General features: G+C 35.0%; 1 protein-coding gene and 1 long non-coding RNA gene across 10 annotated transcripts in view; one reads left to right on the top strand and one right to left on the bottom strand.

The window, feature by feature from the left end:
* Positions 1–20693, top strand: part of ITGB1BP1 (integrin subunit beta 1 binding protein 1) — a 24574-nt gene extending 3881 nt beyond the window's left edge. For 6 of the 8 annotated variants that reach the window (XM_031951208.1, XM_031951210.1, XM_031951211.1 and 3 more), the window contains exons 2-8: positions 5632–5771; positions 7532–7633; positions 11901–11979; positions 14492–14628; positions 18623–18715; positions 19840–19989; positions 20272–20693. In XM_031951208.1, the coding sequence (XP_031807068.1) occupies positions 7562–7633; positions 11901–11979; positions 14492–14628; positions 18623–18715; positions 19840–19989; positions 20272–20343 (603 nt within the window). In that variant the 5' untranslated portion in view covers positions 5632–5771; positions 7532–7561 and the 3' untranslated portion in view covers positions 20344–20693. The remainder of the gene's footprint in view (positions 1–5631; positions 5772–7531; positions 7634–11900; positions 11980–14491; positions 14629–18622; positions 18716–19839; positions 19990–20271) is intronic. The other 2 variants (XM_012539889.3, XM_003757878.4) reach the window with 1 other exon arrangement.
* On the bottom strand, positions 20099–25378 carry LOC105749050. 2 transcript variants are annotated; one of them, XR_004231858.1, is made up of 4 exons: positions 25217–25378; positions 24693–24869; positions 21904–22074; positions 20099–20447 (listed from the first exon to the last, which is right to left on the bottom strand). It is a non-coding gene; the product is annotated as an uncharacterized LOC105749050 (long non-coding RNA). The 2 variants fall into 2 exon arrangements; XR_001120323.2 differs by having other exon boundaries at positions 21904–22061; positions 25217–25375.

Here is a 25378-nt window from a genome sequence, read left to right as displayed (position 1 = left end):
AACGAGCCCTTAGGTCATCTCTGTAGGGCCGGAGCTTCAGCTTCAGGGCTATGTTAGGGAGGGTGTCGCGTTGCCAACCGGGGAAGTTTGTAGGAGGCTATGCTGCCTCTGGACACGTGAGTCCTGGTGCCCTGCCTAAGGAAGGTGCTGTGCGTAGATGTTGAGAAGAGGAGTAAGCTTGTGCGGTGATTTGAGTAAGGGAAAGTTCACCGCCGGGTAGGTACTTATAGAGAGTGGATTCCCTGGGTTGGATTCCAGGGCAGAATTGTGAGTTGAAGTTTGCAATCTGCAGGGAGTATGTTTGAGGTGACAGTCGCTGAGGACTCTGATGTAGGACCTGAGAGGAGTACCTGGGGTCAGGTCCCCAGATAAAGCTCAGAAAACGGCAGGAAAAAACCTGAAGTTTGAATCCTCCATAGTTGGGGAATAAAGAACAAATTAACACAAAATTAACAACCAAGAAATAAGCTGTTTAAAAAAATGTAGGGCAGGTAGGTGGCCTACTGGATAAAATACCAGCCTTGAAATCAGAAGGTTCTGAGATCAAATCCAACCTCAAGACACTAATTCTGTAATCCTGGACAAACTATTTAACCTTGAATGCCTTGCAAAAATATTTGTGTGTGTGTGTGTGTGTGTATATACTTATACAAAAGAGGAATTTGACCATAGATAAATATTTTGCTGATAGGCAAGTACTGGGTTCACACTCAGAAGATAATGAAGTTTAAACAGCTACTTCTGCTTTAAAGAAAAATGTAGGGCCAGCTAGGTGGTGCAGTGGATAGAGCATCAGCTCTGAAGTCAGGAGATCCTGAGTTCAAATGTGGTCTGAGACACTTAACACGTCCTAGCTGTGTGACCCTGGCCAAGTCACTTAACCCCAATTGCCTTAGCAAAAAGAAAAATGTAAAATGGTCATGTGCCCCAAAAGAGTTTTTGGAAAAGTTCAAGAAGATATGTAAAAATCAAATAATACAGGTTGCTGAATAATTAGGGAAAAAATTAAGAGTACTGCAAGAAAATTATGAAAAGAAAGTTAACCAATTGGAAAAACAGGTTCAAAAACCTAAGGAAGAAATTGGGCAAGGGAAAACTAATGACTTCGTAAGACACCAAGAAATCAATCAAAAGAATTTTTTAAAAATAGGAAAAGATGTGAAAATCTCATTAGAAAAATAACCAGAAATTGAAGAAAGATAATAAGAATTACTGCTGTATGTGAAAGTTATGACTAAAAAAAGTCTTGACGTTATACTTCAAGAAATTATTGAGAAAAATTGCCTGAAGAACTAGAGGATGAAATAGAACTGGAAAAAAATCTACATATCATCTGAAAAAGAGCCCAAGATGAAAATTTATAGGAACGTTATAGTTAAGTTTGGAAGCTCTATACTATGTGGAATTAGGGAAAAATAAAACAATTTAAATATTGTGGAACTATAGTCAGGAGAGCACAAGATTTAGAAACTTCTATATTAAGACATAGAACATTTTATTTCAAAGAGCAGAGTAGCTGAGCATGCAACCTAAAATAACTTAACAGCAGAGCTGTGTGTAATCCTGCATTTTAAAAAATGCACACTTAATGAACAAAAGGACTTTCATATATTTGTGAGGAAAAGACCAGAACTGATGGAAATTTGAAACACAAGAATCAGGTGGAACATAACAAGCTAAATATTAGAGACCAATTATAAGGGATTTAACAAGATCAAAATGTTTATAAGTACTTTGAAAGACTTGGGATTGAGTGTAATGAGTTGATCCTAAAAAAATTAAATTGGGTAGGAAGAGGTTAAAATGAAGAAATCATCTCATTCAAATGGGGCTTAAGTGGAAGAACTGCTACAATGAAGGCAGGAGGAGGTGGAGAATGAGGTGGTAGTACCTTATTCTTATCAAAACTAAGTTAAATATTTATTTCTGCCATGTTTAACATATATTGGACTACTTGTCATCTAGGGGAGAGGGTTGGAGAAGGAGGGAAATTGGAACACAAAATTTTGCAAGGGTTAATGTTGAAGAATTATCCATGCATATGTTTTGAAAAATAAAAAGCTTTAATAAAAAAAAAAAACTAAACTAAGTTAAAGAGGGAATACCATGTAGATCTAGAAACATAAATCTTTAATTATATATAAGAGAAACAGAGGATAAGATAAAGGAAGAAATCTTAGAAGGGTGTACAGATCAAGAAGTAGTATAAGAGGAGAAGATAATGAACAGACTCTTAGAAGGCTGTACCAATTAAGGATTTGGAAGGTAAGGGAAGAAGATATGGAGGAATTCTTAGAAGGGGTGCATATTAAAGGAGGCAGTAGTTAGAAGTAAATTAGACTGAGAAAAGTTAGGGTAAAAAGAGTCAGAGAAGAATAAACTGGAGAAAAATAGGATGGAGGGAAATGTACAAGACATGAACTCACCCATTAAATGGAAATGACTAGTAGAATGATTTAAACAGAATCCAACAATGTTTACAAGAAACACATTTGATAATGAAAACTACAGACTAAAAATAAATGTCTGCAGTAAAATTTGTTATGCTTCTTCTGATATGGAAAAAAAATGCAAGAGTAGCAGTCATGACTTGAAAGAAAGTTGAAGCTTAGATTTCATTTAAAGAGATAGATGGGGGACAGCTGGGTGGCGTAGTGGATAGAGGACCAGTTCTGAAGTTCAAAATGGCCCCAGACACTTAACACTTCCTAGCTGTGTGACCCGGGGCAAATCACTTAACCCCAATTGCCTCAGCAAAAAAAAAAAAAAAAAAAAAAAGAGAGAGAGAGATAGAGAGAGATAGGGAAGCTATATATGATAAAAGGAATTCTAGATATGTCTGTGATATCAATATTAAACCTATACTATATATATATATATGAAAATACTATAGTATCTGGTTTTTAAAAGAAAAAGGTAAATTAGAGATGGAGATAGTTAGCAAAACTATAGTAGTGGGGAACTTGAAACCTTCCTTTCTCAGAACTAGAAAAATTAACCAAAAAATAGGAAGAAGAAAAGGAAATGAATAGAATCTTAGATAAGCAAAGTATGATAGATATCTAGAGAGAATTGAATGGGAATAGAAAGGAATACACCTTTTTCTCAATGGTACATGGTATTTTTATAAAAATTGATGTATAGAGGCCATTAAAACTATAATTAAATGCAGGACAACAAACATTAAACACATCTTTTTCAAGTCATAATAAAAATATATTTAAGAAGAGACAATGGAAACAGATTAAAAATTATTTGGAGACTAACTAACCTAATCTGATAAAATGAGTGGGCTAAAGAACAAGTCATAGAAACACTTAAGTAATTTTATTAAAAACAATGACAGTACCAAGACAGCATACTAAAATCTATGGAATACAACAAAAATAGTAATCAAGAAATTTATATTTCTAAATGCTTATATCTGTAGAGGGCCAAAACTTTGAAAAGGTGTACTTGAATCAGACAGCAGAGCACTTAAGGCTAATTACCTATTTGATAAGAGATAATGGTTCTATATACATATATTTAGATGAGATGGTAATGTGATGGCTCTCCTCACTGTTGGTGCTTGCTGAATATGTGGTGGTGAAGTAATCGTAGGCAAGGATTGGAGGGATGAGGGAGAGAGTCAGAGTTGCTCTGCCAAAGGACGAGGAGGAGAGAGAATTCAGGCTCTAGACTCCAGAGTTCAGGCTTCATCTTTGACAAGCCGTGTGGCAGCTTGCCTGCCTCCTTCACTTGTCCTCCTAAAGACCAAGGACTTTGACTGATCCTGACTCTGACTGATCCTGAGGCCCTCTAGAGAGCTAGCCCGGACACTATATATATCAAAAAAAAATAAATAAATTCAACCAAAAATTGAATATGCAATTCAAAAAACTAGAAAAAAACAAAAATCCCAATTAAACACTACACCCTAAAAATTAAAGGTGAATTTAATAAAATAGTAAGAAAACCATTGAATTGGTAAATAGAACTAGGAGTTACTTTTTTTTTTTTGAAAAAATAAACCTCCCCAACAAAATAAACCACTAGTTAATATATCAAAAAAAGAAAACCAGTTTACCAATATCAAAAATGAAGAGTTAATATATCACTAAAAAAGATGAAATCAAAGCAATTATTAAAAGTTATTTTGTCCATTTATATGCCAATATAATAATTTAGGTGAAATGGTATGTAAAATGTTTAGATTAACAAAAAAGTAAATAAAATATCTAAACAAACCTATTTTAGAAAAATCAAACAGGCTATAAATTAGTTTCATAAGAATAAAACATCAGGAGGAGATGGATTTACAAATGAATTCTATCTAACGTTTGAAGATCAACTAATAACAATATTAAATATATTGTTTGGAATAATACATAAATCCTCAGAATTTATGTATATCAGCTATACCTGTAAGAAGAGATACCCTTCTTAAAATTGTAGACAATATAAAATACCTGTCAAGACATATCCAGACATGAACATAAATATAAAACAATTTTTAAACAAAATCAGATTTAAATAATTGGAGAAATGTTAATTGCTTGTAGGTAGAACCAATATAATAAAAATGAAAATTCTATCTAATGTACTTAGTCAATGCCATCCCATCTAAATTACAAATATAATTACTTTATTGGGCTATAAAAAATAAAATTCATTTGGAAGGACAAAATGTCAAGAATATCAAAGGAATTAATAAAGAAAAACTTAAAAAGAAGAGGATTTAAGTGGTACCAGATTTAAATGTAATGAAGCAGTAATAAAACTGGAAAAGACTAAGAAATAGAAAGGTGGATGAGCAGAAGAGAGTAGACATACAATACTCAGTTGTAAATTATGATAGTAACTAACCAAAGACTCAAGATTTTGGAATAAGAATTGACTTTTGTAAAAATTGTTGGGAAAACTGGAAAGCAGTCGCGTCAAAAATAAAGTATGATCCAACATCTTAGGACGTTTATCAAGATAAGGTGAAAAGGGATATGTGACCCAGATATAAAAGGAGATATCATAAGAAAATTAGAAACATGTGGAACATATTACCTATTCGATTTATGTATATCCAAGAAGATTATGCTTTTATTGTAATATCTGGTATAGAGGTACTATGCAAGTACTCAAATTACATAGAATCTTTATGAAACTCCAGGTTCCCTTAAGTTAACACAAAGATTTAAATTGTCTTGTCGTGTAACAAGTTTTATGCTAAGCAGTGAAGGAGACATAACTATTAAATTAGAAATAGTTACTGTTTCAAGGACCTTGAAGTCTTTAGAATACCCAGCAAATGACCATAGTATTGTAGCTACTTGACAAAAGTTTAAATGTATATACGTCATTTACACACAATTTTGATCCAGTGTGATCACCCATATCCACTAATGAAGATTTGTTCTAATATTCTGATTTTGTCAATTAACTTTTCATTTCATGGGAATAAATCTCTTAACAAATTTGTTCTCTTCCACTATCCCCTTTTCCTGACTTCAGGTTTTGTTTTGTTTTGTTTTCTTAAGCAGTTTTTCTTTGACTATCTAAGATTCAGAACCTTAGTTGCAGTGGTAAAGCATAGTATACTCCACATTTGGAATGAACATAGCTAATATTTATCTTAAATATTTTATTTCTGTACAGTTTCAACTATAGTGAGTATAAGAGTCTGGATCTGTTCTGACTACTTAGAGCTTCCTGGAATGAAATCTGTTTTAGCTACAGGATAACCCATATGTCTCAAGTTCTATGTTCTCATGAAGAAAAGCATTTCTCTACTACAGGTGAGTAGTCATAGTGCTTACCCAGATGATCTTCATGTTGATTAGTACTAAGGGTAAACATGGGTGAGTCTTGAAGAATGTATTATCACTTTGTGTTCTGTGCCTATTTAGTACCATTTTTATAAGGAGAATCACAGATATTTCATGAATATCATTTCTTTCATTCTGAGGGTATTTTGCTGAGGTAGAGGGGGACATTAGTTTTTTTCAATTTGTATTTTATGCTTGGAGGAACCTAAAGACAGAACAGTTTGTGAAAGACTATATAATAAATAAATAGTATCTTAAAGTTGTTAAGGCTCTTTCAGTTCACTGACTATAGGGATTTTTAAAGGAGATTTATTTATATTTATAAAAATATATATTTATTATTTATTAGAAACAGAGATTTGTTTCTAAAATTAATTTTATGATTAGATTTTTATTCTTTAGCTGAATATCAATAGATTTTTTTTTTTCTTTGAGAGACTCTTCTGAATTTCCCTTTGATCCCTGAAGACCTGTATGATCCTTGTTTCAGTAAATGAATTACACAGCATAGGCCCCTTTGGGACACCTAAGAGAGAGATTTGTGTTGTCTTAGTTGAATGGATAGGGAGCAGTGGGAATCCTTTATCTACCTCCGCCTCTGCAAAGACTATAGGGATTTTGATTTCCTTTCTTTTGAGGTAGCAGTTAAGGTCTCCCTGACAGCATAGTAGAGATAAGAATAGGGTGAACATTTTCTTATAACTAAGATTTTTAGCTGAAGTGAAGTTTCCTACTGACCATTCTTAATCCCTTTTTCCATAATCAAAAGAGTGGTTTCTTCAAAATAATTGGTTACATGTTTAGGCAACAAGAAGCCCTCCCTGCAAAGCAAGGGGAGAGTTGTTGTATGTAAAATTATATTCTGTTCCATATAATGTTCCAAATTATATTCTGTTGCCAATTAATGGCAAACAGATTGACATGCCCCCCCTTTTAATTCAGTTATAAACTTCAATAACTTCTTCAGTAATGTGAACTTCTTTAAGCTAGAAAAAGTAATATACTATTGATTTAGAATGAACTTCTTTTAGAAAAAGAAGCCCCCCCTTGACTCAGAGAACTGAGTCATTATGCTTTGTTAGCTTGCCTTAAAAAAAAAAAAAAGTAGAATAGCTTCCAAGTTCTATGGTAAGGGGTAAATATTTAGGTCTTTGAATTCCAAGTGAAGAAAATTGGATCCACAGATGTCAGAATGAATTGTTCTATTTTCTTTCCCATTCTGTATTCTAACTTTGTCAGTTAACATTTATTTCCATGGGAATACATCTCTTTACAAACATGTTCTCTTCTTCATGTTCCATGGACTCTCTGTCCCCTCATTTCTGTGTTTTTTTAAAAATTAACTTTTAAATATATATATGTATATATATTTTGTCCATAAAGTCACAGAAACCTAGTTGGAAGAAGTCCACTCACTAGCACCCTCCAGAAAAGCAATATTCTTTTTAGACCATTTTGAATGAGAATTGCTATTAATATTTTAATGAAATATTTTGTTTCTGTACAGTTTCAGCCACAGTGAGTTTAAGATTCTGCATTTGTCCTGACTACATAGAGCTTCATGGAATGAAATCAGCCTTAGCTACAAGATAACTCATATGTCTCAAGTTCTATTTTCTCATGAAGAAAATCATGTTTGATTTATTTTCATAAGTAAACATTTTTGGAAAAGTGGTTTAAATAAGCCACTTTTTCATTGATTTGGTTGTAACCAATTTTTGTTCTTCCAGGGGAGGTTATGGATCCAACTATGGTGAAAAATGTTTCGAAAAGGCAAAAAGCGACACAGTAGTAGCAGTTCCCAAAGTAGTGAAATCAGTACTAAGAGCAAGGTAAGGGTGGGGTGGAGTTTAGAATTCAGTCACCAGGCAGCCAGTTAATTTGTTTGTATTTATAATAGAAACTCCACATAGAATATTGATCATAGACTCATTGCATGATATTCTTTAAGTGTTGTGAACATTTAATTTTATAATTTTAAGGATTGGACCTAGTTCCACTTTGGATGATGTTCTGTTTTGTTTTTTCTCAAGTCATTGAAGCCATTAAAATAAATCAGGTATAGCATGCAAGTGGGTCCTTTGCAATGAGAGATGACAATTTTTGGACTCCTTCTAGGAGTGCCTTAGGCTCTCTCAGATGCTAAATTGTAGAATTGTCACTCTGCATCTGTGATGGGAGTTTCCAAATACCACCCATACAGCAATGGGAGCTCCCCTCAACTGTGAACTTAGGGGTAGGGATGCCCCCAAAGAGAGAGCTTTATACCCAGGGGTGTAGGAGCAGTGACTCTTGAGTCTTAGAAGTTTGAGAACTTTTGTTTGCTGGACTGGGAGGAGAACAAACTCCAGCATGCCTGACATAACATCATACATTTAGAGCTAGAAGGGACCTTAGTTCAGCTCCTTCATTTTACAGATGAGGAAACTGAAGTCTAGCAGGTTATGGTCATATAGGTGACAGAGCTAGATATTTGTCAGTATGAAAGTCAAGTTCAAATATACAGCCATATTATCCCTCATAGTCACAGAGGAAATAGAAAGTAAATGGATAATTCTGATAGAGTGGTGATGTGGAAGAAAGATCGCTGCATTTGGAACCAGAAGACCTGAGTTCAAGTTCTGACTTTTCCACTTAGTACAAGTGTGACCTTGGGCAAGTCCTTTCACTTCTCTGAGGTGCCTGGATTAGGTAACCTCTGTGTTCAAGGTTTAGATTTCTAATCCTATGATTTTGTTTGACAAAATCTAATTGATGCAGATGAGAACATCTGATCCTGAAACGACCACTTCATTGGAAATTGATTTAACAATTCAATGAATACTTATGGCCCAGCACTGAATTTAAGAGACATGTAAAAATGAATAGATATGGACCCTGTTCTCATGGACCTTCCTGATTGGCAGGTTTTCAAAGTAAATTATTCTCCTTGTAGGGAATCTTAGTTTCAGGAAGACGTGCGATGATAAGTACACTTAGTGGTAGAGAACCTTCCATCATTTTTGTCTGTTGATGTTCTACCTGTCCTTCAAAGCTCAACTCAGATTCCACTTTCTCCATGAAACCTCTCGATTCTCTCTTTTGCCCTACATTTCTCCTGTCCTTTCAGCCAGAATAATTTGACTTCTGAATTCTAACATAAAAATCCCATTTATGAAAGCACAGAAAAGTGTGGAATAGAATATACCCTCCATTCTAGTCACTACATTGCAGGCATAATTCAAATCAACATATTGAACATCTATTATTAAAAACTCTTCACTATACTTGATGCTTATGAATATGCAGAAGTCCTTGCCATTGGTCTCTTCCCAGAAGTAGTTTATAACAGAGCTAGGGAGAAAAAAACATGAAAGAGTGAATAATACAGAAGATATACAGATGAAACATACTGAATCCTCATTACAAAGGACTAGTGGGGCAGAATGTTGTATATCTTGTCAAATGCAATCATTGTATTTAGTTACTTCTTTGTCTTTGTAAGAAGAAATGTTTTTATTTAAATAATTTGTGCCAAATTTGTAGTAACTCTTATAAATGCTGTGAAACCTAGAAAAGGGGGAGTTGCAGGAAGGATTTAAGACAGATGATAGAATGTTAGTGCTATTGTGAATATATGTAAAAAGATGTTGCTGTAGTTAACATAAAAGCTATGGATTAGGAGATTATAATAAACTGATAGAGTACAGATAATACAGATTTTTCTCAGGCTTGCTCTTGTCCCTGCCTGCCCTCTTAATTTCCCTGCTGGGCCTTGGAATCTAAGACTGCCTGGACTGCCTGGCCTTTATATTTGTGATGAACTTCCCATGAACATGAGGACTTCTTTATGTGTTGTTTTCCCCCATTAGAATGTTAGCTCCAGGAGAGCAGGGATTGTCTCATTTAAAAAATTTGCCTTCCTAGCACTCAGCACAGTGCTTGGCATATAATAATAACCATGAATACTTTGCCATTCCTGAAAGAAGTGGGACCTGTTAACAGGGCTTTGAAGGATTTGTAGAACTTAAATAGATCAAGGTGAGAAAAGACAGGTAGGTCCTGGTCTAGTGTTCTAGTGAAGTAGTTAATCAATATTCATTTACTGAGTGTTTCCTGTGTCCCAGTCCCCTGTGTTCACAGTCAGGAACGATATTTTGATGGAGAAATAAGAGGACTGTTGTAACTAGAATCAAACCGTGGAATGTTGATGCTGATAGCAATCTCAGAGGTTGTCTTGTTTTTCCCCTTTTTATAAAAGAGAAAACTAAATTCAGGAAGAGGAGCTAAGAAAGTGATATGAGAATAGTTCTAGAATTTGGGAGTCTAGGTAAGCTCAACTCCTGGTTCTGCCCCTGAACACTCAACTCCTGGTTCTGTCCCTGAACACCTCTGTGACCTTGAGCAAAGTCATATTGCTTATGAGCTTTAGCTACATCTGTAAAATGAAGGGCTTGAATTAATGCGATCTCTAAGATCTCTTCCATTTATAACAATCTGCAATTCTTTGATTTTCTGACATTCAGTAATTTTCTGACTTGCGTCAAGTTGTGCAGTATGTATAGCAGATGAGATACTAATTCCTAGCCTAGTATTTTTAAAGCCCTTTCTACTTTGACCAGAATAAATTGCTAGAGAAGAAACAGAAATGTCTACCTGTGTTAAGTTTGAGAGTTTAGTAAAATTTTGTGCTGTGATTGAAACCTTTCACTACCATGTATTGTTTACCTAATATAAAGCTGTTTGATCAGGAAGCTATTTTTATTATAAATAAAAATCTTCAGAATTTAGAATGGCTGTTTTCTATGTTTTCAAGACTTCAGGACTCTTCAGCAGCTTTTTAGTAAGCATCTTTCAAGTATAAAACCTTGTGCTAGAATTGTGTTGGTGTTTTATAGTTGCCTGCCCTGAGAGAAAACACACTTATAATCCAGGGAAGAGAAAAGGAGGAGAATCAGGTCTTTACATTCTGCCCTCACATTCTCTGGACTTCCCTCACTCATGGGTTCCATGCCAGCTGCCAACATCACTTTCAAGAGTACCAATTTTTATCAGACTACTGACAATTGGATGTTGCTGTCTTTGCTTTACTTTGACAATAATCAGGGTGGAAGCAGGAAGAAGCCCTGACAGCCTTCAGGACTGAAGTCAGTATTTTCTGCTAAATAAAAGAGGAAGAGAAGATTTCCTTTGCTCTTGAGTAGAATCTGGGCTGTTTTCTCCTCAGACTATGGGAACTGAAAGAAGAGCACATCTAGGTCCAACTCTGCTCATAGGAATTGAATTTATCTTAGAAGGCAGTTTGACATTTATAGTAACCAGTTATATCCTATGAAGGTATATTTTGAGAGTGGATGTATTGAGAATTCCAGATTTTGTGTTGTTGGCATGTGCCCAAAGAAATAACTACTGGAGTGCATAGTGAAAGTTGGATTCCTCAGAATAGATATTTTAAAATGCAATAAAATATTTTCATATAGGGGCAGCTAGATGATGCAGTGGATTGAACACCAGCACTGGAGTCAGGAGAACCTGAGTTCAAATGTATCCTGAAATACTTAGTACTCACTAGTTATGTGACCTGGGTCAAGTCACTTTAATCTCAATCGCCTTAAAAAAAAATTTTTTTTGCCCATATCAAATATAAGAGAGTTTCTTGCTTCGATTCTGTGTTTATATATTGATAGTTAAGTATTTTGAAATATTTGAATGGATAGAATATTGTGGTTGGCCTCATTTTGGTTAAAATAGCCTCATTTGGAAGGATCTTTATAATTTAGATTAGTAGAGACAAACACTTCTTTAGAAATGTTAATAGAATTACAGAATGAACAGAGATTCATTATGTAAATATTTAGATTATTGTTGATATTTTGAATTTTATTAATTAATTTTATTACCATAGTTCATCTTAATTGACCTGGTTTTTAAAAAAGATTATCCATAAACTCTATGGAGATGGTTAACATCTTCTTTCCTTTATTTGAAATCAGTGAATGTCTTTACCTGAAATAACATAAACAAAATGTTCATTATTACAATTAACGAGTTTTTTTTTTTAAATGTATTTTACCTAATTGTATTTCACCCCCACCCCCAACCAAATTCCTTTTTTCCCAGTCTGTAGACTCTAGTCTTGGTGGACTTTCAAGATCAAGTACTGTAGCAAGCCTTGATACAGATTCAACCAAAAGCTCAGGTAGGTAAACTGACCTGTTTCTTCATTAGTTAAAAAGGGGGTTGATACATTGGACTGGATAGCTTGTGAAGGTCTTTCCTTTTTTAGATTTGTGATCCTGCTCGGTCTTTTTTATTTAAAAAAAAATTATGTGAGTGTAATATTGCACATCCCAGTAGTTTTTTGTTACATAGTGCAGAATTCCTGCAATGTCTTATGTGTTTTTTCATTTTTGACTAGGTATAAAGATAAGAGGGAAGAAACCCTGTTTATTTACATAGAGTATGGAGGCATATTGATTGTCAGATGACTAGGCTGTCAGAGGGCTGGAGTAAATGATGAGGAGAACTCTGTTCTGAATGTCATGAATAAAAAAAAGATTGGAAGTGCAGGTGGAGTGAGTACCATAAAAATACACCAAGAAATGTTAGGAAAGAATCAGTCAGTATTTATTAATTTCTTCCTCAGTGCTATGCACTATGCCAGCTGTTTAGGACGCAAGTACAAAGGCTGAAGTAATTCCTCTAGTTTTAATCGGGGAAATAAACAAATAAAAATATAATCTTGGAAAAGAGATCTGTTTGCCAGGACTAACAGGTATATATAAGATAGTTTTTTTTTTTTAACTCTTTGGGCTAAATTCCAAATTGTTCTGCAGAAGTTCACACTTCTAACAGTGCATTAGTGCCCCAGTTATTCCACATTCTCTCCAACATTTGTCATTTTTCCTTTAAATCACTTCAGTCATTATGATAAGTATGAGATGATGGCCTAAAATTATTTTAACTTGCATTTTTCTAATATAGTGATTAGTGCATTATTTTTAAATGATTTAGAATAGTTTTGATTTCTTCATCAAAAAAAAAAAAAAAAAAAAAAACTTTATCTCCCTTGACCATTTTCCTTTTCCCCCCCTATCTCATAGTCTCCTAAATAAATCTCAAGTGAGTACTCGAGAAAAGCACATTCAACTCCTTCCATTAGCATTGTTGACTGTGGACTCTATCAAAGGACTGGATCTCAGAGGAATTGTTCTGCTTAAATTCCATTGTTTTCCTAACAGTTGTCTTTAAAAAAATTTTTTTTAACAATATAGTTTTTCCATGTAAGTACAAAGCAAAATTGTTCACACAGTGATTCAAAATGGTTAGAAATAGACATTTAATAGAAACTTAGTTACATGCATATGGAAGGCAATCTAGTTAAACTTTCATTTCACATAGGAAGAAATTGAGGCAGAAAAAGATTGGGTGGATTGATCCCAGGTTATTCTGCCTAAAACTAAAAGTTCTTAGCTTTCTTATGGGATTTCACATCCTGATACATCAGAAAAATTTCTTTCTTTCTTTCTTTCTTTTTTTTAAATCACAATGGTTCCTGACTACAAGAAAGAAAATTTTAAATTAATGTAGTAAAGAAAGTATGGGGAAAAGACCAATATTTAAATTTGTCACTATTTTAAAAGTTTGTTAGTTTTTCCCTTCTCTTTTTAAATTTTAAAATAAAAAATATATTTTAAAGGCCTTAGTTAATTTATCTTCTAGTGATCTTTATTTAGGACAACACAAGAGTCACTAACAAATAAATTGGTTCAGTAGTATTTAAATCTACTCCTGCATTTAAAGGATTTTTTTTCTTATTATCTATGAAGTTATGATGATAAATTAGTTTTTGTTTAGGAAGGGAGTAATGAAATGAAACTGAGAATCCCCATTTCTATTCAATACACATTTCTGAAGTGCCTACTAAGGGTGAGGCAGTGAATGAATTCCTATATTTATGAAGGGCCTATGAAGCTCAGGATGCACTAGGAGCTATTGTTGCAACAACCAAGTTAGATCAGTCCCTGTCCTTAAGGAGTTTATGTGCTTGGGGCAAGGGCAGAAGCGAAATATAAAGAACTTAATTTTGGGAGAGGGGAGAGCATCAGCAATTGGACAATCTGATCAGACTTTCCATAAAAGGTGGCACCTGGACTGAGCTTCCCCTGTAGACAGAGATCAAGAGTAATGCTCAAAGGGGCTGGTCAGACCACTTGTTCTCTGTGAAGTCTCAGAGACTGGCTGTCTGGTTTAAGTCTAGAAGGGAGATTGGGGCTCAGTTAAAGAGGATTTGAAATACCAGGCAGAGGAGTCTGAGGCAGTGGGAGCCACTGAAGATTTGTGAGCAACTGAACAGGTTAAAGCCTGTGATGATTTTCTCAGCTTTGTGGAAGATGAATTGGAGAACCCTAGATAGAGACTGAGAGAGAAGCTATTATGATTAGTGCAGGGGAGAGATGATTAGAATCATGCACAGGATGCTAGTATCCTCATTAAAAAGAAGTAAGTTTGGAGGAGGGGCAGGTTTGAGGGGAACATAATGAATTCTGTTTTGCATGGATTGAATTTGAAATGATCCCAAGATAAGTAGGTGGGAATATTTAGCAAGTAGCTAGTGGTAGGGGACTGAAATTAAGGAAAATTTAGAGCAAGTGTTCTTACTGCTAATATGCATTTTAAAAATTAACTAGTTTATTATTTTCACTTAATAGGGCAAAGTAACAGTAATTCTGATACCTGTGCGGAATTTCGAATTAAATATGTTGGTGCCATTGAGAAACTGAAACTCACTGATGGGAAAAATCTTGAAGGGCCACTGGATCTCATAAATTATATTGATGTGGCGCAGGTAAAAAAAAAAAAAAGATGTTTGGGTTAGAGACAGAATTTGTAGTACATATGGTTTTGACATCTCAACTCCTTGCTTTTGTGTAATCTTAGATAATGAATTCTTGGCTTTGGGAAAAGGATGTATTCTTGTAAGGTCAGTTTCCATGGGTTAATTCTCAAACCATGGTTCCAATGGTTTTTTTTCCCCTTTTCTTGTTTTGTTTTGTTTTTTGAGAAGCAATTGGGGTTGGGGCAGCTAAGTGACGCAGTAGATAGAGCACCAGTCCTGAAGTCAGGAGGTCTGGAGAAGCAGGTGGAGTTAACGGTGACTTGCCCACAGTCACACTGCTAGTAAATGGCACAGATTGAACTCAGATCCTCTTGACTTGAGGACTGGTATTCTGTCCACTGCATCATCTAGCTGCTTATCTAGCATTTATTAGTAATCAGTAACTTTTTGACCATTGCCTGCTTGGCAGTATTTAAAAAATGTTAGGAACAAAAGAAGTTACAAGATACAGAAAAACTTTTGTATCATATCTCACATTTAATTGTTTTATTTTTCTTTCCCTAAATTTTCCTTAGAATTTTTTATTAGAATAATTCTGGTTACCAGATTTCTTTCAGTAAAATCACAAATCTTAACATGGTCAATATGGGACTTATTTTTTCTTAACTGTGCATATTTGTAAAAGGTTCTTGTTTTTGATTTGGGTTTTTTTTTAATGGAGTAGAGCAGAGAGAGGAAAGAGAAAATAAATTCTTGTTAATATAAAAATAAAATTTCTCATCTTGGTAATTGAGCACAATTTTAATTTCCTTAAAACTTGGCCAAAATGCTGTTGATATATCAGTTGGTGAAAGTGAGTGAAAAAGAAAATATATGTCAATGGTAAAGCAAATCAGTTTTTTAATAATCTATGAAATTAATGAATTAATCTTTTACCTCAATAGAAAGAGATACTTCTGATTATGGTTTCTTTAGCCATTTATTTCCATATTGATCTAATATTATATAAGTTCTCTAATCATTAATTATGGCTAATTGGCTGATTTTTGTGTTAATATTTTTCTATTTTTAATTATATAGTTAACATTTCATATCATTGTATCATTGTTAATATTAAGTTGTAAAGATAGATTTATTTCTGTGGCACTAAAATTAGTTCAATTTAGTATGGTAGTAGAAGTTTCATTTAATCTGAGCTAAAACAGTCTTTCTTAAAAAACTAAGTTTAGAACACTACTAATGCTGCTATGGCAATAACTATAGGAAATGGTTCATATAATAGTATGCTAATGCTGGATAATTAAGGCCCTTCCTTGAGATTATTGTCCCACATAATGTAACAGGAATTTTCATTATTCTAAAAACTAAAGCATACATCTTTTTTTAATTTTTGCTTTAACAATATTTTATATTTTCCCCAATTCATTATGTAAAAATGGCTTTTAACATTCATTTTTAAAAATTTTGAGTTCCAAATACTCTTCCACTTCACTATTCTTCTCCGCTTCCTGAGAAGATAAGCAGTCTGACATAGATTATACCTTTACAATCATGCACAGCATATTTCCAATTCATCCATGATGTGAGAGAAGACACAAAGAAACAAATAAAACATGAAAAAAATAAAGTGAAAAATGGTTTTCGTTGCTCTGTATTCAGAATCAGTTAGTTTTTTCTCAGTGTGTGGATAGTATTTTTTATTATGGGTCCTTTGCCAGATGTTCTATATCACAGGTTTTCTAAAAGTACCTAAGTCATTCACAGTTTATTATCACAATATTACTTGTTACTGTGTAATGTTCTTTGGTTCGCTTTTCTTGGGGTCTCTGGAAGTAGCCTTCCTTTCAGTTCAGTAATCATCATGAGAACATCCAGATGTTAAAGTCCCAATTCTTTATTATCTCCTGCCTGGGGCTGGGCAGCTTTCTGGAGAGCCTTTCAGACCAGTCGTGGTCTCAGTGGGGAAATGAAGGAGGAAAGCCTGCCACTAGTGTCCTGACTGAAGATCGAATGAATGTCTCTCCTTGGTTCTGAGAGCTTAAGCTCCCGCCTGTCTTCTCTGTTCTCTGAAACCAATCATTATATCACTAGGAAACTAGGAAACCATTATTTGTTGTAAGATTAAATCAATCATACTGAACCATACTAAACTAGATGACCATTGTCTTTATCAATTCCACTTACTTAATACCTTGTTTCAAGTTCAGAGTTCTGGCCCATAATATTACTGTATATAATATTCTTCTGGTTCTTCTGTTTTCATCAGTTCATGTAAACCTTCCTCATTTTTTCTAAAATCACCATGCTTGTCATTTCTTACACACAATAATATTCCATTATAATCACATACCACAATTTGCTCAGCCATTCCTCAATTGATGGGATCCCCTCAATTTCTAATTTTTTGACACCACGAAAAGAATTGCTATTAATATTAATAGTAAATATTGCTTTTAATAACCTTTCCACCCTCCCCTCCCTTTTTTTTCTCTCTTTAGGATCTTTAAGTGGTATTCCTGGATCAAATAAGTTTTTATAGCACTTTTAGCATAATTCCAAATTGTCTTAAGAATGATTGGATCAGGTCGTAATTCTACCAACAGTATATTAGTGTCTTAATTTCCCTATTTATAATTTTCCTTTTCTTACATATTAGCCAATCTGGTTATCTCAGAGTTGTTTTAATTTGCATTTCTTTAATCAACAGTGATGTAGAATATTTTTTTCATAAACTATAGATAGCTTTAATTACTTCATGTGAAACTGTTCATATCCTTGACTGTTTTTCAGTTGGGGAATAACTTAATTTCTTATAAGTTTGACTCCATTCTCAATATGTTTGAATATGAGATTTTTATCAGAGATGCCTGCTGTAAAAATTTTTGTATTAAAAATGTTTCTATGAAACATTCTAAATTACTCACATCAGTGTGAATTTTTCTGCTAGTGTCCTAAAATATCATCAGTAACATAAAAGGCATTCTTTTTAAAAGTTGCTTTATTACATAAAAATACAAAAAAATTTTAGTGACTAAGAAATCAAATATAGGCTGTGATCAATGGGAACCCTAACAACTTCCTGGGAAAACTTAGGTTTGTGAAACTTTGAAATCAAAAAGTGAAGTCTGTGTGTGTGATTTAGCTAATTTTCCTGTAACACTTGTTATCAAACAGTCCACTCCTGGTTTATGGAAATGATGCTGAATGTTATCAATATAGAAATTGCCTCAGAAAATTATGCCCCATTATTATAGAAAAGAGAATCGCCCCCCCAAAAGAAAAGACATTAAACATTGCTCTAATGTAATAGATAAATCTGTAAGAAAGATGATGAAGCTAAAATAAAAATTTGCCGTCTTGTTCCTGATAAATTAAAACAAAGAATTGGTGAATATTTGTTTGTTAAAGTAAATTTGGGGGAAAAAAAATCACTTTTCAGGTGAACAACTAGTCAACCTGAACTGAATATATCTGATGAACAGATTATAATTTAAAGAAATTTATATAATTTTGTTGACATGAGGCAAAGTTTGACCATACTTCCTGATTATTTCATTGTTAATCATAGGCTTTGAGAGTTCTTTTCAGAAAGGTTTTTAATTCACCAGACCAAAAAATTAATTCACCATAAAATTCCTAAGGTTCTTCCATGAGCATAAATCACTCTTCTAATTAAAATAGTTAAAATAAAGACAGTGTTCAAATAAAAAACAGTGGATAAAAATCACACAAAAAAGAATGTGGAAATATGAACTTTTATCCCCACAGATCTGGGAATAATAGAAAACAAGTTTAAAAAAATATTAAGTGTGAAATGAGTAAGATTTCTGATTCACAGGAAACTTTCACTCTACATCCTGCATTCTCTGGGATTTGGATTGCAAGACTATTTTAGTCTTGTAAGCACTGTACGAGGGGAATGAAGCTTTAGAGACTCAGGACTTTTCATGTAGAACTTTGAATGTGACTATTTTTCTTTTTTGTTTTTCCTTTGAACTCAAAGCAAGATGGAAAGTTACCATTTGTTCCTCTGGAAGAAGAGTTCATCATGGGAGTTTCTAAATATGGCATTAAAGTATCAACATCAGATCAATATGTGAGTTTATCATGGCTTTTAAATAGAATTTGAAAGGAAAAAAATTACCAGAGACCTTGTTGTGTTTAGATGTTCCATTATTTACTCAACAAACATTTGTTAAACACCTAAATTAAACTAAAATAAATTTAAAACACCTAAGAAATCCTGTTAAAACAGATATTTCTCTGTCTAGTAGTAGGAAAATATTTCTCTGGATCCATTTGCTCCATTTTGTAATATCCTTCAAAGGGCCATGTGATCATTATGAGGGATCTGTGTATACATGCAAGTGATCTGTTCTAATTCCTCAGTACATACCTTCTGTGGACTGAAGATATTACACAGATAGGTGTTTTTTTATAGTATCATTTAAAAAAAATTAACATGCTATTATCATTAATAAAATAAAAATAACAAATTTGCAATAAGCTTTTGTCAGTTTTTCAATTGGTAGAAACAAATAACACAATGATAAGTGTGTTAAGGACTATGAGTTATGCTTCTTGTTAAAAGAAAGCTCTCCTCCTTGAAAATACTGTTTTTATTGGTGTATATAATGCACGGTTCCTGCCCTCTTGATGCTTACACTTTAGGGAAAGGGACAAAATGTACAAATATCCATTGCTGTGTGTTAGAAGTGCATTAAAGAGGTGCAAAGGAAAGTGCTCCGGTAGGGTTGAGGGAGATTTGTTAAAACTAGTTAAGAACATCAGGAAAACTTTTCCTTCTTGTCTGATGCCTTTGACGGAGTTAGTAATAGGGGCCATTTTCTAGGTAGAGGGGACTAGTCATATCTCACAGGGATCCTTGGTATTTTCACCAAGATGAGAAACAAGACTGTGCCTTTAATAAGAAAGGAACTTTTTAGGATGATTATTTCATTTTTATTATCAATATACATTGAGAAGTAAAGTGATTTTCCCAGAGCTCATAATTAGGGATGTGATCTATTGATTAAAATGGACTACAAAGATTGACCAGTAGAGGGTGATATTTTAAGGCTTTTAAAAGTACTTACATTTCCCTTTGCCAAAATGTGTCTATTTTGTTGTGATTTTTGTGAGAGACTTAGTTACATGTACCTTCACAACCAGCTTTTATACCAGCCTTGATCATTCTGGATTTTCCCCTCACTTTTGCAGGACGTTTTACACAGACATGCTCTGTATTTAATCATCCGGATGGTGTGTTATGATGACGGTCTAGGAGCAGGAAAAAGCTTACTGGCACTCAAGACCACAGACACAAACTATGAAGAGTATAGTCTATGGGTGTACCAGTGTAACAGCCTGGTAAGGCTTTGGCTGATTTCACCTCCTCCTTATGCCTCACTCCTATCCCCGATTTTTTACTAGCTAGTCCATACCAAGAAGCAAAACTAAAACTAACTTTTTTGGTAGCTTTTCAAGGCCTGGGGTGAGACCACAATTCTGGAGACTGGGTTTAACTATCCATGTGTGAGATCCTTTGGGAAATTTATTGTATTAGATCATAATTCTCAGTATACATTTTTTTTAATGAATGAATGCTTTTAATAACATAGTTTTGTCTTTTTACTATTTTACATAACACAGGAACAAGCACAAGCTATTTGCAAAGTTTTAGCCACAGCTTTTGATTCTGTATTAACATCTGAGAAATCATGAGTTTCTGCTAGAATGGAAGATAAATAACTTCATTTGAAAGAACCCAGCATTCAAATGAAACAGGTGAACTTTTATCTCCCCTGAAGAATAAAGAATCCTCATTCCTGTTCATAAAGAAGAAAATGCATTTTTAAAATACTGATCATTTCAACCCTGCAAATGTATTATTTTCTAAGCTCTCCAAAGCATTTCTAAAATCCAGTTGAGTGTTATGGCTATCATTGAAATGAACTTTCTCCTTGGATTATAAAAGCCTGCATGCTGAATTTTACCCCCTAGCATACTCATCTTAGGACCAGAAAGTATTCTGTGTAAAAACATTTTAATGTGTAATAAACATTGCAACTTAGCTTACCTTGTCAAAGTTGAATGTATTATAGAGCTATTTATTATTGAAATGATATGGTGAAACGGGAGGGAGGTTTGTGTGGGGGGTTAAAATTGTACATCCTTGCAATATAAGAGACTGAGGCAGAGCTCTGAGCCAATGACACTTGATTAAAGGGTCTCTAATAAAGTGGACCTCAAACTTGTATTTATAAAGTTTGATACTCAAATATGGAAAAGAGGCATGGTGAAATACAGAATTTCATTGCTTGACATATGAAGCATAAGCAAAAATGATTTATCAGTAGGATCACAAGTGAAGCAAGGAGTATCTGCTCTATCTAGTCACAAGATGATCACCTGCTTGTATTGCGCAAGAGAAAATAGTCCAGAGGAACAAAAATTGGAGGGCTTTCCATATAATTAAGTCACCTCTCCCACTATGGGCTTGATCATCCTGATAAGGAAAAACAAGAATGGAGGGCTTCTAGTTAACTTTCTATGATAAAGCAAGTGAACTAACAACCTGCAGTTCACAGCTCTGGGGTCTAATATATAGAAGTTATAATCACCATATCAAATTGATAGGGATAGAGTAGGGGCCCAAATGAGTTACTTCTCATTTTCCCTCCCTTTGATCCAGAGAAAGACGCCAGTCTTGCAGTCTAAGTGCATGGAAGGCAGTCTGCAATGGGCAACACAAAACCATAGGTGGGCAGTTGGTCCCCTTACTGAGGCACAAAGGTGGCATGAGAGGAAAGGGAAATGGGCATAACTTTATATCAAACTATGTTCCATTTGATTAAACATTAACTCAAAATATTAAATATCTAAAGTGACTCTCACCAATCAAGAACAGTAGGGACCTCTTGGTAAAACATGCCCTATGAGATGTGTAAATCAAGGGACCATAGAACATTTTAAAAAGCCTTTTGAATTTATGAAAATGATTCATGCAATTTGACAAACTGCTAATCCTGTTATGGTGCTAAAAGGCAACATCCCTGCACACAAACATCTAGACAGATAACTACCATGGAGTGGAGGATAATAAGAAATAGGTTGAATTCTATAAACAAAGGAATTATGAGTCATTGTTATCAGTAGTGGAGTAAATGCCAAAGCAGGAAACTGAAAAGGAGGATTTGAAGTTTGAATCACCACAGACTTAGGAACAGGTGGATTAGGAATTGTTTGTGGAGAGGATAATGATAACAAAGATGTTGTGCTTACTCTTTTAATGTTATATATTTGTCCAGGCTCAGGAATATTTTCCAAGCAGTCCTGGGGTCTTCTGGAGCTCTCTTAACAATGCTGGAATGAATGGGGCTTCAGAGCAGCTTCTAGTGGATTTGCTTGTCCCATTCAGCCACTTGCAGGGATTCTCTTTTCTGTTAAAAACATCTTAATACAATTCTGTTTTGCTATTACAATAATCAGGTCAGATGATGAGAGCTAGCCCAAACCTTAATAGCATCGATATGAACATCACTAGAGCAGAGAATTTATATTTTTAAGTTGGCAAATGCAAATAAATGAAAAAAAATTCTGAACCCAAGTTTTATATTTAGGTTATATTTATATTACCTAATCTTGTTATAACTATTAATGCCAACTGAAAAAAATCATCACTGTTTCTTTCTAGTTACTGTCTTTTAGCTGCTCATCCTTCTACAGGGAGAATGAAATTTTACTAGGGAATTAATAGAACATATTTTTTTAAAGAACAACGATCATCTCTGACACAGATGAATTCATTTAAAAGTTGCTGAAATAATGATATAATTTTTTCTTCTTCTTTTGTACTTCTGAACCCTCCCAAGATATCTTGGGTAGATTTCTTTCTTAAGGACCAGGCCTTAAGCCAAAATAAATCTGAATCTAATTGACTACTAATAGGTCCTGATCATCATTTGGGTCCTGATTGACTCAGATTTAATGTAAATAGTAATCATTTTCCCTTTGGCCAGAAACCCTGAGTGTATTCTCCTCCCAGATCCATTCATTTACTCATTTATTTATTTAGATTTCTTTGCCTTAATTGCAACCTAGCCTTAGGAAAGTAAGGCAGGTGACCTTGCACAGCCTCCCTCATTTAAATCCAATTCACCTACATGCCACTTGCATCACTTCCCCAATAATGGTCCTCTCCAAGAAGGAAAGACAAATAACAATCTTACAGGTCATTTGGTCCATTGACTTTCCTCCCATTTGCCATTTCAAGGACAGTTTACTGATAAGGTTGCTGTCAAAAAACTAAGTGGCCAAGTTAGGATTCAAACCTGTCTAGAGCAATAAATATACTTAGATGAATCTGTGATCTCATTGAGGTAGGTACTTTCTCTCATAGTGCAGATCTCTTTCTGATTAGAGGATGTTTACTTCTGCCTTTCCAGAGATCCTTTACTAAGGATCTACTTAATATAGTAGAGGCCTTCTTAGAGGTCTTTCAGTTTCTTAGGTTTTCCTTCAGCAATTTAACAGAAGAGCTTTCATTTTTTCTTTCTCACTGCACCTTTTTTTACTGAGGGAGTTAGCTCCTTTTATTTCCCAGAACGATCCATCATGTATTCACTATGCCTCTGTCCTATTATTGATAGGTAGTGCATTCCTGTTTTTATCACAGAATTCTGGATCTATGCCTTAAAGGGTGGCCATGACCCCCTAAAATTTGAGACAATAGCTGCTCTCCCAGGACCCCAAAAGACCTGCATTGTCCCAAGAAATGTTAGCCATGAGAACTACCTCAATAGCCAAGAATGACTGTTGTGGACCAACCTTTTGGGTACACATAAGTGCTCCTAGCATGAGCAGTATTAAATCCTTATTTTAGGAGGTGGGCTTCTATCTGCAAGATGTCCTTTCCCTACTCTGAAATTAAACTTCTGTGTATGTGATGACTTTTCTGTCTCTAGGGTCCAGATACCCACAGAATAGAAGGCAGTTCCAGTTAGTTGACAGTAATACTATATACTGTTAACCAAACTTCAAAATTTAATTTTTCATTATTTCCTTTCATTTGGTCTGCATATTTGTTTCCAAGACCAGTGATCTGCTGCTACTGTATCATTATTTTCATTTTTAAAAAAAATTCTCATCTACATTCATCTTCCGCAGTGCTGCTTATACAACTCTGGTTATGGGTCAAGAAAATTAAAAAAAAAAAAAAAAAAAAAGGTGATCTCTATGACCTACAGAGTAAATGTATAACCCTCTTCCCCTCAAATACTGGGTCTACTTATTTTTCCAGCCATAATTCATCCTCAAATACCTCTATAATTCCCTATTCTCACCTTACATTTTCCTGTCTTCATATTTTACCTCTAGGTATGAAATAAATTCCCATTGTTGAAATATCTTTCTTCAAATCTACTGCAAGTGTCACCAACTAATATCTGGCATGTATATATGTCCACGGAGTTTGCAAAACACTTTACAAATATGATCTAATTTTATTTTCATAACCCTGTGAAGTAGTTGGCATTATCATCCATATTTTAGAGGAAGAAAAAAATTAAATGAAATAAATGCCAGGAATCTCACAGCTGTCTGATGCTACCTCTGAATTTAGGTCTTCCTAACTTTGGCTCTATTTCCTGTCTGCTTTTTTCCTTCAACAAGATGGAATTCCACCTTCAGTTTCTTCTAGCACTTTGGGCATTTCCCTTTTACATACCATATTTTACCTAGCATTAGTTTTGTGTGCGTTTTCTCTCTCCTAACACTACTGCAATTTCCCTATGGGTAAAGGCAAAGTCTAGCACGAAGTTAGGACACAAATAACATTCCTTGTGTTTACTTATCTGTGTTGAAGCTACGGTCACCACCTCAATGTAATTTCAATTTTATGAATCTCTCCTTTGAGTTTCAGAATTTCTGATTTGGTATTTAATTACAGAGGGTTTAATTTGTTCTTTGTGAAACTTAACGGACGTTCGTGAGGTGAAAACTCTTTGGATAGTTACAAAGGTTCTTTCCCTACAAATTCTCTCTCCGGATTCTCCAGAAGAGTAAGGGCCTACCTAGGAAGCCAGCCCCGTGAGACGGGCAGCATTTGAACACATCTGCTTTACAGAGAAGGAAACTAAAGGCCAGCAAACTCGTCGGGGGAGGGAGAAGAGAACGTCTCTGGCCGCCGTCCTTGCCGTTTACTCACTCGTTCATTTGCCGATCGCACACACATTAAGAGTTTCTCCCACCTACGGGAACAGTAGATTAGATGCGCCCTCAGAGAGGGAGAGACTGAGGTGCCAACGAAAGTGACAACCACGCAGGGATCAGGGCGATGCAAAGGGGCGAGGGGTTAAAGGGGAAAGGTCACCGACTCCTGAGGGAGTAAAGAAGGGGGTCGCGAAAGGATTCCTGAACAAAGTGGCAGAGAATAGCAGTAAACAGGGGCGGGGAGATGCATTTAAAGGAGAACATGATCAGCAGCCTGGGCCCACGCCGCCAGCGGCAGGCGTCCGGCTAAATCTCGCAGCCAGATGCCGCCTCCCCCTCCCCCCCCACCCCGAGCTTCGGCGGCCTCCCAACCCAGGCTCCTTACGGCGGTGGGATACGCCACCCGTCGCTCTCCTCTGCCGTGATCTCTGGGGTTGGGAGAAAGGAGGAGGAGAGTGGGGAAGGGACAGGTCGCCAGCGCCACGACAAAACAACACTAGCAGAGAAGCGCGCCCCTAACGCTCCGCCGCAGAACTACTGCCGCCAC

Source organism: Sarcophilus harrisii, chromosome 2, assembly GCF_902635505.1.
Source record: "Sarcophilus harrisii chromosome 2, mSarHar1.11, whole genome shotgun sequence".
In the NCBI taxonomy this organism is placed as follows: domain Eukaryota; kingdom Metazoa; phylum Chordata; class Mammalia; order Dasyuromorphia; family Dasyuridae; genus Sarcophilus; species Sarcophilus harrisii.
The sequence above is the reverse complement of the archived record's forward strand: the minus strand, read 5'-3'. Positions and strand labels throughout refer to the sequence as shown.